The sequence below is a fragment of the Pelmatolapia mariae genome, linkage group LG4 (assembly GCF_036321145.2).
Source record: "Pelmatolapia mariae isolate MD_Pm_ZW linkage group LG4, Pm_UMD_F_2, whole genome shotgun sequence".
In the NCBI taxonomy this organism is placed as follows: Eukaryota; Metazoa; Chordata; class Actinopteri; order Cichliformes; family Cichlidae; genus Pelmatolapia; species Pelmatolapia mariae.
The window spans coordinates 31,225,886-31,239,089 of NC_086230.1; the positions used below are offsets into that span (position 1 = coordinate 31,225,886).

The following is a 13,204-nucleotide window of genomic DNA, read 5'->3' on the forward strand; positions in this document are numbered from 1 at the left end:
TTAAAATACTGCATAAGACAGTTACCACAGCTTTGATGGTCTCTGACCATCCTCCAAACATGTTCCCGAAAAAATCATCAAGTCCTGACCACGTCCCTGCATTTTCCTTCAGTTCAACTTGTAAAGCTTGTAACATTTTCATAGTTTCTTCAAATAAACCTCCTGGGGCTGTATTATTAGGGATAAATGTACAACACATGTCTCCAAACATTGCACAGACACCTCCGCGTTCAGCTAAGAGCATGTGTAAAGCCATTCTATTTTGGACTGTCATGAGTGAAGTGGCAGACAGTTTTTCTCCCAGAAGTTTTAAAGCTTGGTTGGTCAGGTTCAGGTGACGTTGTTGGTTGTAATAAACATAATTTATCCAAGCTACATTTTTGTTTACTTGAATAATTGGAATTAGGGAGGCAAAACCTGCGGCTACTTCGCTTTGGGCTTTGTATTCACTCGGTATTCCTCTGGGCACTCCTATTGTGTCTATCCATGCTCTGTTGTCTGAGTCTTCCACTAGGCTACCTGTACCTTGTGTGATCCACTGTTTGTCTACCATAGTTCTCACTTTAGGAAGTAGGCCATTTAGGAAGGCATTTTTAAGTTGTTGTTGGTAGGCGGAGTTTAGGTCGTCTGCGTGATCTAGACCTGAATTTTGTCTAAATATTGGGCGCAGGCGGTCTAAATAATCGCCTGGCGACTCCTGGGGTTTTTGTTTTGTCTCACCGATTTTCCCGTAATTTGGTTTTGGGGCAAGCTGGGTGCGGACCCTTTCCATGACTCCGTCTATTACATCTCTGAGAGTATTTGACTGGGCTGGTATTGCACTGGTGCCATCCTGAGTCATACCTGTGTAGGTGCCTCGTACTCTGGCAAACTGGAGGCCTAACAGGTCCTGTAGAACCTGGAGCATTTCTCTGCCATCCAGCCTCCAATTGGTTCTTATTAGGGTCACAGCGTCAGCCCAAGGCTGGTAACCCTCTGATAAAGGAGGAACGTCTTTTAACACATTCTTCCTATCCTCTGCACTCCAGGGATGATAGGCGTGTATGACTCTGTCCCTGTCAGTGGGTGTCACACCATTGTCTCCGGGCGGGCCTGTGGGTCGCCCGTACCTGGGGTTTGGTACAGCTATCAGTGGGAAAATGCCCCCATCGTAAGGGCCTGGAGGGTCCACAATGCCTCCCATATCCCTGCCTGACGGGTCTTTCCCTATGTCTTCCTGTTCTTTTGGTGTGGGGTGGGTGTTTAATGCGAGGATGGCTGGCCCATACGGCCCGATGGTTGTAGAAACGGATTTTTTTTGGGTTATGTGATGGTAGTAATGGTGGTGCGGGGGCGGAAGCTTGACTAGGTGACTGGTAAGGGGGAGGTTGGACATATGCTGTGTGTGTTGTAGGCACCTGTTTTTGGTCTTTATTCTGTTGTTTGGATTGTTTTTTATTTCTATTTTCTTCACGTCTCTTACTCTCCTCCTGCCATGGTACGAAAAGGTTCATGTACTCAGAGATACATTGGTTTCTCTTTTTACCCTTACGTTTTTCTATTTCTTCTTGTAAACATTTACCTAATTGTTGTACTGGTATGGGACTACATTTCCCTTCCCAGGTTAGACATTTTAATTTATCAGGATTCCTCCAGCGGCTTACACTTATTTGTCCAGCGCCGGGACATTTCTTTTCTAACCATTGTTCATCTGCTGTCAATTCTGGTTTTGTTGATTTATTCCCCATTTTTTATTTTTGGTTGGTAATCTTACATTTTAGTATTTATTTATTTATTTATTTATTTTTTTTACCTCAATGTGTTATTAATCTTACACACAGAACTGCGTGACCTTCTCTGGTATGAGACTTAGGGGTGGTTATTAAGGCAGCCTTCTACCCTTGTCCTAGTGTCAAGGGCGGCCTTAATTTTATGCGATGAAGCGCAACCTTTTCCCTTCGTCACCAGTACTTCAATCAACACAGGAAAACAATGGAAATGGTGCAGGGTCCTAGCGTCCCTTTAAATGGCATTCACTTCCTATTACAATAGCAATCAATAATTCACATGTGCGGCAATACAATCCTATTTTAATTGACACTTTTTCCCCATTTACTCCCAGAGTAAATTTTATGGACTACCAGCTTTTATTGTTGCGGAACGAGTCACCTCTGGACTACTAGTTCTGTCTTATAAGCGAGTCCCTATGGACTACCAGCTTTTATTATTGCGAAACGAGTCTCCTGTGGACTACCAGTTTCGTCTTACGGCTGCGAAACGAGTCACCCTGTGACTTCCAGTTTCGTCTTACAAGCGAGTCTCTTTACCGCCTTCCAGTCTCTACATGACGAGGCTTTCCTTTCGAAAAGTGTCAATCTAACAAGACGATTATACGCGACGTGTCTTTGAGTGTTAATATTCACCTGGTTATGACGATAAAGTGCCGGTCAGAGATTCCTCCTCGTTCCCCAGGATCGTGGACCTCTTACTAAGAACGCTGGCCAACCCCGAATTCACGTAGTTGGTCTTTTCTCCTTCATAGGAAAGAGGCTGTAGACAGACTTCAGCGCGGGCTCTCCACGAACTCAGGAAACGACGAGGTCACTCTGTTGGAGCATAAAATTAGTTATAATTCGATGTCCTAAATCCGGCTCGAAGGACCAATTAAATGTCAGGAGTTTGTGTAATGACAAGACATTCTTCAGGCTGAATAAAGACACTCAGACAGTTTAAAATATAATAACAGCAATGTGCACGGGTGAGGACTCTGACGAGACTCACCCCGAGTGCAGGCGATAGCTCTTTATTTATAGGACACATCGCGTATGTAAATACATCACATTTCCTGTATATCCCATTCCTTGTTTCCATGTAAGGGTATTTTGTTTGCGTGTGTCTGGTTTGCCTTCCTGTGAACAAAACATCAGCTGCCTCTTCTCAAACTTGGTCGACAGTTGTGGGAAGCAGGAAACGGGAAATGTGGGGGTGCAAGTGTTTCTTCTCATAATATGGAGAAACACGGTGAGTGAAGTGAAAACATATGAACACTTTATGATATACTTGTAGACTAAAGATAAGAAAACAAGAATAAAAGATGTAAAAACATAAAATCTTTTAACACCCATGTATTCCCTTACTCCCCAACACTGCTCACCCAGCATCAATTTGCCATGGGAAAGCCTATCAGGGGTCAAAAAAAACCCCAACAATGTAGCCCCAGGAATCCCTGGGACAAACAAACCTCTCCACTATGTGACTCTCAGATTTTTCGTTCATATTTATCTTTTTTATCTGTCTTATGTAGAACCAGTATGGAGCAGATCCGTGACCGTGTTTTCAAGCATAAAAACTACAACTTTGTGGTCGGTCTTACAACTCCAGAGTACATAGACTCTCTTGAGAATTTTGAAATAAAAGACAGCGATGTCTTCCTTGTCACTTATCCAAAGTCAGGTTGGTGAAAAATTTCTTGGATTATTTATATTTGCTGTTTTGTGCTGGCCAGACTGATCCACTGATCAACTCTAATGTCTTTCCCCACATCAGGCACTGTATGGGCTCAGCAGATCATCATTTCCATCCATGAACTGCATGGGAATCAGACTAAATATTCAAACAACATGGAGAGGATGCCGTGGCTGGAGTACAAGACAGCTGAATACACTCTTCTTCCCTCTCCACGACTCTTCGCCTCGCATCTCCCTGAACACATCATGCCTCCAGGAGTGAAAGAGAAGAAGGCAAAAGTCAGTATTTTATAGAAGCTCAATTCTTCTTGAAAAAAGAGGCAGTGTTAAAGTTTGAGAAAGTTAAAATTATTTTATTGCTTATTGTTGCGAAAATAAAGCAAATTAAATTAGATTTGTACTTTCTAAGATTAATTAAATTTTTTGTGATGTTACCTATTGGTCACTGAAGTCCAGTTTTTTGGGACTTGCACTTTAACACTTGGTAGCTTTTACAAACCAGCAAATCCTAGCAAATGAAAATAGAGTGGTTGATCTTTAATTTTCTTCAAAACAAATGTTGTTTATTTGCCAGTGTATAGGGTGCCCCAAGCAAGTGAGACTTAAAACAATGAGCCTCTAACAAAATTTTGTAATGGGATCATAAATCAAGGAATCTGAGGGTCATTTTTATCATAGACTTCTACACAAACACATGGTTCCAGGTCCAAAAAGCTAGCACTAGCATTTGTTTTATTTTAAATGATTCTGTGTTTTTCCATTCATCCGTTTTCTTCCGCTTATCCGGGGCCAGGTCGCGAGGGCAGCAGCCCAAGCAGAGAAGCCCAGACCTCCCTCTCCCCAGCCACCTCCTCCAGCTTGCCCGGGGGAAAACCAAGGTGTTCCCAGGTCAGCCGAGAGATATAATCTCTCCAGCGTGTCCTGGGTCTACCCCGGGACCTCCTCCCGGTGGGACATGCCCGCGAATCACTACCTTATCGTGGTGGAGGGGTTTGCGTGTCCCAGGGATCCCAGGGGCTATGTTGTCTGGGGGTTTTTTGCCCCCTGGTAGGGTCTCCCATGGCAAATTGGTCCTGGGTGAGGGCCCAGACAAAGAGCGATTCAGAAGACCCCTATGAAAACCATAGAGGGAGCAGTTCACCCTGCCCGGGATAGGGTTACCGGGGCCCCGCCCTGGAGCCAGCCCTGGGGAGGGTGCCCGAGGGTGAGTGTCTGGTGGCCGGGCCTTAGTCCATGGGGCCCAGCCGGGCACAGCTCGAAAAAGGGACATGGGCCCATCTTCCTGCAGGCCCACCACCCGCAGGATTCACCGTAGGGGTCTGGTGCTACGTGAGCCGGGCGGCAGATCGATCTTCGGCTGCCAAGACTGGCAATTCTGTGTTTTTATTTCAGTATATTTTTTTGTCCTTTTCCTTTCTTACGATGAGGTCATTGCAGAGTAAGGCTACATTCACACTGCAGGCAAAAGCGCATCAAATCCGACTTTTTTGACCCTATGCGACCCATATCTGATCATGGTATGACAGTGTGAACAGCACAAGTCCGATATTTTCAAATCCGATCTAGGTCACTTTAATATGTGGTACTGAATCCGATGCATATCTGATGTTTTAGAAAGCGACTGCTGTTTGAATGGTCATGTCGCATTAAATCCGTCTTTTACGTCACTGACACACAGTAGCGGTTTTAGATACGGGCGACACGGGCGGTTGCCCGGGGCGGCATCGTGGTGGGGGGCGACATCACGGGCATCGGCAAAAAAAAAAATGCTCTTACTCATGCTGCCCCGACATCATGCCAGCGCATATTGGGAATGGCATAGGCACCGATCGGTTTTCTATCGCCCATTTGCTGGGAGTAAGGGCGCCCTCCGTTTGCGAGGTGCGCCTGCTGCTTGCGGCACAGGGAGGAGAGGGCGGGGCGGCGGGGGATTCTCTGGGTGGCTGGAGCAGCATCTAATAACCAACTTGCAAAATAAAACAAAATAAAAACAAACCAACAACACGAAAACAGCAGACATTGTGATACAGACTTATAATTTGCACCGATGTTTTTTCGAAATTCTATACGCGAAAAGTGAGCGCGAGAGCCCTCGGTGCGCCTGCTCGCTGCTGAAGTCAAAGTAAACTTTATTGTCATCTCCGCTACATACAGTCCAGTATATAGAGAGACGAGACGACGAGGCTCCAGTTACAGCAGTGCAAGTAAACAAACAATAAATATAAGAAGAGTAAGAAAATAAATATACACTTTAGGACCAGGGGTAAAGGGATCAATAACAATTTAAAATGTATATTTTATATTTTGTTGATTTAAAGTCTCACACACAACCCGTTTTTAAAGTTTAAAAAAAAGAGAAAAGAAGAGGAGGAGTGTAGCGACTTCCACAGTCGCTAGAGGCCGGGGACTGAGCCTGCCTATATGCCTGACGCGCTGTCAACTGTACGCAATAATGCGAGAGGTGGAATTGCTTGCTTGTTTATTAAAGTGCTTGAAAAGTTTACAGAGCAATGTGATCGGCTCGCGATTCAAACTCTTAAAACATCACAGGCTTTAATGCAACAAGGGGAAACTCGTTGTGCTGCGGTCAACAAAAACTACGGCTACCCAGCCCTCCTCTCTGTCAAAATCAAACCAGTGAAAGACAGACTGACAACGCCCTCTTAATGTCACCGCTAGCACCCACGTGACTCCCGTTACACATCACCATAGCAACCAAACAAATGAAAACCCAGTGATCATTAAAATTCAATATATTTAATTATGGCTCCTACAAGGAGAAACGAGCAAAAGATACAGGTAAGCAGATGTGTCATTGGATAATGGAAGGTCATGTATCCTAAAACATTAAGAATCAGAATACTTTCTTAATCCCTAAGGGAATTATGTGGGTTACAGTTCCTCCAAGAAGAAATGGTAAAAATAGTAACAGTAAGAGACTAAACTCCAAACAATATATACAATAATATAATATTAATTAGTCAGTGTGAATTGTTGATTTGTCCTGTTCTCATTGTATGACGAATTATGATGTCTGTTTAGTAGCCGTTTGCATACTATGCATACTCTCTCTCTCTTCATATATAGGGTCATATATGTGTGTGTGCGTGTGTGTGTGTGTGTGTGTGTGTGGGGGGGGGGGGGGGGGGGGGGGGCGCCAGAGGGCGTGTTCGCCCGGGGCGCCAAACAGGCTAGGACCGCCACTGCTGACACAAGACAGACAGCAATTATCAGCACCCGAGAAGACATCGTGAACGCTTCCTGGCCATCCCGTGAAACTGTTGGGAAAACAGCGTTGGAGAAACGTGAACATTTTATTTGTACTGTATAATCTGCAGATTCTGACAGAAATCTGCAACTATCCTTTGAAGCACCGCTCCTCTCTGAAACAGCAGTTAGGATAATTATTAGGCCATATGCAAATAACAAAATAACTTTATAACTTAAAGCAAAATTGGGAAACGTAAAGTCCGAAACAAGTCTTTATATTAAGGGCCATCAGTCAAACAATACTGTTTGGTCTGGGTCTGAACAGAGCGCGTTGTGTGTGACGTCTTCTTTTGCGCATGCGGGCCGCTTTGAGGGTTCACACTAGAGTGCGTTTGCTGTCACATTTTATTTGTAGTGTGAACAAGCAGACAAAAAAATCAGATTTGATCAAAATATTGGAATTGAGCATTAAGACCTGCAGTGTGAACGTAGCCTAAGAGGTTCATCAAATCAAGTAGAAATAGGAGAAAAAGAATTATAAAAATGTACAGGCTTTAAAACATATTTTAAAAGATATTATTTGAAATCAAATTTTGATCCTAAATTTTGAATTGTTTTTCTTTTAACTAATGACTTTTACAATTTTTACATTTAAGTAACAAACTGTTAATATTCTGATTTTTTTTTAAAAATATTTATCAGATCGTGTATTTGATGAGGAATCCAAAGGACAACGTGGTGTCTTTTTATCACTTCAGCAAAGCCATGGCAGACCTGGAAACTCCCGAGAGCTTTGACCAGTTTTTTGAGTGGTACATAACAGGAAACAGTAAGTTTCCTCACTTTATAGTAATCAGTAATTGATTCATCATTATGTGGATCGAAAGTCACATTTTATAGTTAAACATTTTAAGTTTATATATATATATATATATATATATATATATAATTCCCACAGGGCAGTCTATCCTTCAAGCTCGGGCCCGAGCTTTACTACCCAGTGATTTTGTGGTGCTGTGCTAGTATTTAGCACCGACACCAGTTTTGTGTGTGTCATATGTGGATTGAGCACATTGACAAAATCTGTACTACATTCGGAGACACACTACCACTGCATTATTAGCATGATGGACTTCCATCCATCAGAACCAAATGGGTGGACTGATCATGCCTGCAGTCATGCTGTAGGTAACTACAGAGCTTACACTTGAGCTCCTCTTCTGACATGAGGGTTGTATGTGAACTCAATTAAATGAGAATGCCAAATAACTGGATGCATTATGCAACTATACAGTTTTTGCATCATCCTGGTTTGACCACGTCAGGGAGTGGTATTCAAACAGAGACCAGTACAACATCCTCTTCCTGACCTACGAGGAAATGATTTTGGTAAGATGTTTCTTTGCACTTTTGTTGTTCCTAAGGAAACTCAAATAAAATATCTGGCAGAGTTTAAGGTTGTTTTTCTGTTGCGGTCCTGCTTTTCTTTCAGGACCTGAAAGGATCAGTGAAGAAGATCTGCAACTTCTTAGGGATAAACCTGACTGAAGCCGCCATCAGTCAAGTTGTGGAAAAAGCTAAGTTTGAGAACATGAAGAATGACTCGAAAGCAAATTATGAGCAACTTCCACCAGAGCAGTTCAGTGGAAAATTCCTGCGCAAAGGTAACATAACAGACCTGCAGCTGCTGTGCAGAAAAATTTGACTTCAGGGTTTCAGGCTTTGTCTTCATTACAGGTCAGATTGGAGACTGGAAGAACACACTGACTGTTGCACAGAGTGAAAGAGTGGATCAAGTCCTTCAGGAGAAACTTGGTGATTTGCCTTTGAGGTTCATCTGGGAATAAGCAGAGCAGCTCTTCAGGGTCTCCCAGGGGTTTTAAACACATTGATTTCATTAATCAGAAAACCATAAAAATGTGTTTTTCTGCTATTTAAATAAATAAAAAAAACAACAACAAAAGATTGTTTGTTTGCCCAAGATGGATTCATGTCATGTAGATCATGATTCCAGGAATCAACAACGGTCATTAATAAAATGTTTATCAGTCAGTACGCGGTGCTTTGGATTCTCATAATTTCTAAATAGTCATTAACTGTTAATTGTGTTTTTTAATCACATTGCTTTTGACAGTATGCCTTGACCCTCAAATATAAGAAATTTCTCGATACAAATGTACTTTTGCTATGAAGACAGTCTGACTTTTGGTTAACCTACCAGTGATTTCTCCTCCCTTGAGTCAACATTTAAGACAGAAGTATCTCATTTATTTGTGTAGAAGAATCAAAAGGGAAGGATCCCTTTTTGGTAACAAACAAAACATTACAAGAATAAATTGTGCAATTGCAGTGTAATTTTGGTTAAAGTCTTGTTCAGCGTGACAGTCTTCCTTTATTTGATCTGATACAGAATCAAACCTCAGACCTGTAAACAGCATCCACTGAATATCATTTAATTAATAAGTGAAATACAGACTCTTAACACATGATTTATTGCAAGATAATAGTCTATTAAAAAATAATAATAATATAAAATAGTCTTATTTCTTTAATGGTACTTACGTTTCTGAACATTACTAGACATTTTCATTTTCAGCATTATGGCTGTGTTGTGGTTCAAAAATATAGGGAAGTAAATACAGGCGGAATGCAAGTAACCACACTGGTCCAAAGGGTAAAGATGATGATTTTAATGAAATGACACGCGTGGGAGAATGAGCTGACTCTATGAGCAGACAGCCCCAAAATCTCATCCTCCAAACATCAAAATACAGTTTTATATGCATCAGAGTATATTTAGGGACGCCCCCTCATTGCGTCATCACATACATCAGTTTCAAAACCACAAATGTTCTATTTGACAACTTGTGACACAATTAAAAGGACACTGGCTTCCATCTTCTCCCCGGTGGTTTCCCGCAAGCCAGCTCAGCTCATCTGCTTCTTCATCAGTCACAGGAAGCATGCTCAACTTTCACCTACACCCTAACAGTGTGTGTATGTATGTGTGTGTATGTCTGTCTGTGCGTGCACAGAGTGTGCATATGCTCTCTGCACCTTAGTTGACCTCGGCTTAGGCAACCAGGCTAAGGCCATCCTGTGTGGTGATCTTAACTTCTATGTAAAATATATAAAACAAATGTTTCAATCTAATACCACTACTTAAAACTTAATCAAAGCTTAATCAAAGATATAAATGCATAAAAGATGATAATAGCATCATCCAAAATGCTCCTCAGACTAACTTTCACTCAGACTCTGGTTTCGGTTTCACTTCTGCAGAAGCATGCAGTTTCCTGTCTCATTTTGGCACAGAGTATACTTCCTGTCCCTGCAGCTCAGCAATTTAAAGTGATTCTTACTAGACCTGTACTAAAGGCTAATATATTTAAACCTATGAATACAGTATCAATACTTCAATAAATGTGTCAATGCAAAGGCTTGCTATATGATTATGATGCAACAGTAATGACAGTAATAACAGTAATAACAAAATAATAAAAATAGAATTAATAAAAATAAAATAATAAATGGAAATAATAAAAATAACCAAAAAATAATACTTCCTTCCCAACAGCTGCAAAATGTAACTTTGATTTTCATACAAGAGTGAATGCTCTCATCTGGGAGGCAAGAGTGACATTTGGAATTTAGGTAGTTTATCTGTGAGAAACTCTTCTCACACAAGTAAGCTCATCCAAAGATGGACCGAACTCAACATTATTCATGTTCATATAGAATAAAATTGCATGTTTCAAACACAAGTTTGTCAGGTTTTGAGAGTTTTTTAATATCACTCCATTTGTGGTTTTAAATCTGAATAGCCGTCGTTTCTGGCCAGTATACATAGACTCTCTTCAGAGTTTTGAAATAACAAACAGCAATGTTTTGCTTGCATCTTTTACAAAGTCAGGTCAGTGAGAAATCTCACTGACCTGCATCCCATTATTTTGCAGTTTTAATCTGTCCAGACTAATCCAGTGGTTAGATATAATATCCCATACATTTGCCTCAAAAGGCACCATATGGGCTCAGCAGATCATCATTTCTATCTATTAGGGGTGCAACAATACTCGTATCGATATTGAACCGTTCGATTCAGTGCTTTCGGTTCGGTACGCATATGTATCGAACAATACAAAATTTTTTATTTATTTTATCAACTTTTCTTCTGACGATGCTGTCTGTGTTGAGCGCTCAGTGGATCTGCGTTCGACTACTCCGCCTAGGCTGCACTGTCGAGTGCAGATCCACTGAGCGCAGCGCAAGCTAGCGAGACAGAAGCTAAGCTCGTTACAACATGGCAACTGCCTCAACGCTACCCGAAATTGAACCTCCCCCACCCTCATTCAGATCTGGCGTTTGGAACTATCTTGGTTTTCATGTGAAGTATGAACCTGATGGTAAGCGCGTCATGGACAAAAGTAAAACAGTATGTCGGATGTGCCACGCAATGCTCAATTGGTGGGAACTAGTGCGTTAGCGCAGTTAGCTCGTTAACGTGTTGACGTCATCCAGCCCCACGCACGGGGCAATCTGCGGTAACTCGTTAACGGAGATTAACTCGTGGGAACACAATGAATATGACTGCACATTTACGCCGACATCATCCTAGTGCAAAGACAAGTGGAAGCAGACAAAAACAACAAGCCTGCATGCTACAGGGCCGCATGCGCATGCCGTGTTCACGCGCATGCGCTGTTTTGACCCCACCAAACTGTTAATCGCTCAGGAGGAGTTTGCGACCATGGAGCGCCTGGACATTGTGCAGTGTTCGAATAGTGCCTGGGCTTCCCCATTACACGGGATGCCCAAATCTGACGGTTTGTGGCGACCTTGTGGGGATTTTCGCCATCTAAATAACGTCACAGAGAACGATCGTTATCCTATTCCCCACATCCAGGATTTTTGCAGGGACCTCGATTTTTTCTAAGATTGATTTTGTACGGGGGAATCACCAGGTTCCCATGCGCGCTGAGGATGTCCCCAAAACAGCTGTAACTACTCCATTCAGCCTTTTCGAGTTTTTGCTCATACCTTTTGGGCTGAAAGGTGCCACCCAAACCTTCCAGTGTTTGATGGACTCGGTCTTACGAGAGGGCAGAGAGGGTACGGTTTTCTGGCCAGACGAAGTCCAGGCTGCTTCAGATTTTCCGCGGCTGACATCTGTAGGACTGCAGGAATTTTTGAGGATAGTGAATTTTTACAACCGCTTTCTCCCCAGTGAAAGAGCAGCCACTGCTGCAGCCACTGTACAGCATGTTGAAGGGTCAAAAGGCCAATGACTCTGTTGACTGGCTCCTGGAACGCGTCTGGACATTTTCCGATGCCAAGTATGCATTAGCTGATGTTGCCCACCCATCCCCATCAGCGTAGATTGCTTTGACCATTGATGCGTCGGACATAGCGGTGGGTGCTGTGCTAGAACATTGAATCTCAGGTGCCTGGCAACCGCTTGCCTTTTTCAGCCGCACGCTACAGGACAATGAGCGCAAATACAGCGTCTTCGACAGGTAGCTACTCATAAAACATTTTCATCTTTTTCTCGAGGGTCGTAACTTTACCGCATACATGGACCACAAACCCATGACTGACTGTTTGTCCCGCACGCTGGTTTCTGCAGTTTATGTCGGCATAGACTACTCCGCCATGGCTGCTGATCAGAGTGGTGACCCAGACATCCTTGCACTTAAATCTGCGCATACAGGCCTCATACTGGAGGACAGACCTGTGCAGGATGGCGGTCCTCCCCTGGTCTGTGGCATTTCCACTGGCCACCCTCGCCCGGTGGTTCCCTTTTCATGGCGTTGTTGGGTTTTTGACTCAATACATGCTCTATCTCACCCGGGGGTCCGGGCCTCTGTTAAACTGGTCAGCTCCAAGTTTTTTGCCCATTCCTTCACAACTCTGTGAAGGAATGGGCAGCGGCGTGCATTCCATGCCAGTGTGCAAAGGTCCATAAACACACTAACGCGCCCCTTGATTAGTTCCTCATCCCCGGCAAACGTTTGATCATGTGCATGTTGATCTGGTGGGTCCCCTGCCGCAGTCACAAGGTTTCACGCACCTTTTGCCCATTGTTGACCGCACGTCAACAATGGCGTCCCCCTGACGTCCATGACCGGGGTAGTGGTGGCCCGAGCATTTTATTCAAACTTGGTTTTCGCGTTTCGGTCCCCCCACTGACACTAGCTCTGACAGAGGCCCCCAGTTTGTTTCGGAGCTTTGGTCAGCCGTGGCTGATGGACTGCGGATCAGGGTCCACTGAACCACTGCATACAACCCACAAGCTAACGGGACGTGTGAGCAGTTCCACAGGTCGCTTAAGGCTGCGCTTCATGCTTCCTTAAAGGATGGCAACTGGGTTGACCGTCTCCGATAGGTTTTGCTGGGGCTGCGCTCTGCAGTTAAGGAGGATCTTGGCGCGTCCCCGACTGAACTGGTTCTTGGTCAGCCCCTCCGCGTTCCCAATATATTCTTGACCAAAAGCCCCTCCCCCGTGCTTTGATCCATCTGTGCTTTCCCTCAACCCTATGACGGCCCGTTTA

The 13,204-nt window shown here is 43.5% G+C and overlaps 1 protein-coding gene across 1 annotated transcript; it reads left to right on the forward strand.

Annotated features, from left to right (window-relative positions):
• Positions 1 to 3,290: 3,290 nt before the first annotated feature.
• On the forward strand, positions 3,291 to 8,503 carry LOC134625606 (amine sulfotransferase-like). The gene is made up of 6 exons (XM_063470854.1): positions 3,291 to 3,432; positions 3,526 to 3,725; positions 7,359 to 7,485; positions 7,951 to 8,045; positions 8,149 to 8,320; positions 8,394 to 8,503. Exons 1-6 carry the CDS (start codon positions 3,291 to 3,293, stop codon positions 8,501 to 8,503), a joined length of 846 nt encoding a protein of 281 aa, XP_063326924.1.
• Positions 8,504 to 13,204: the final 4,701 nt, after the last annotated feature.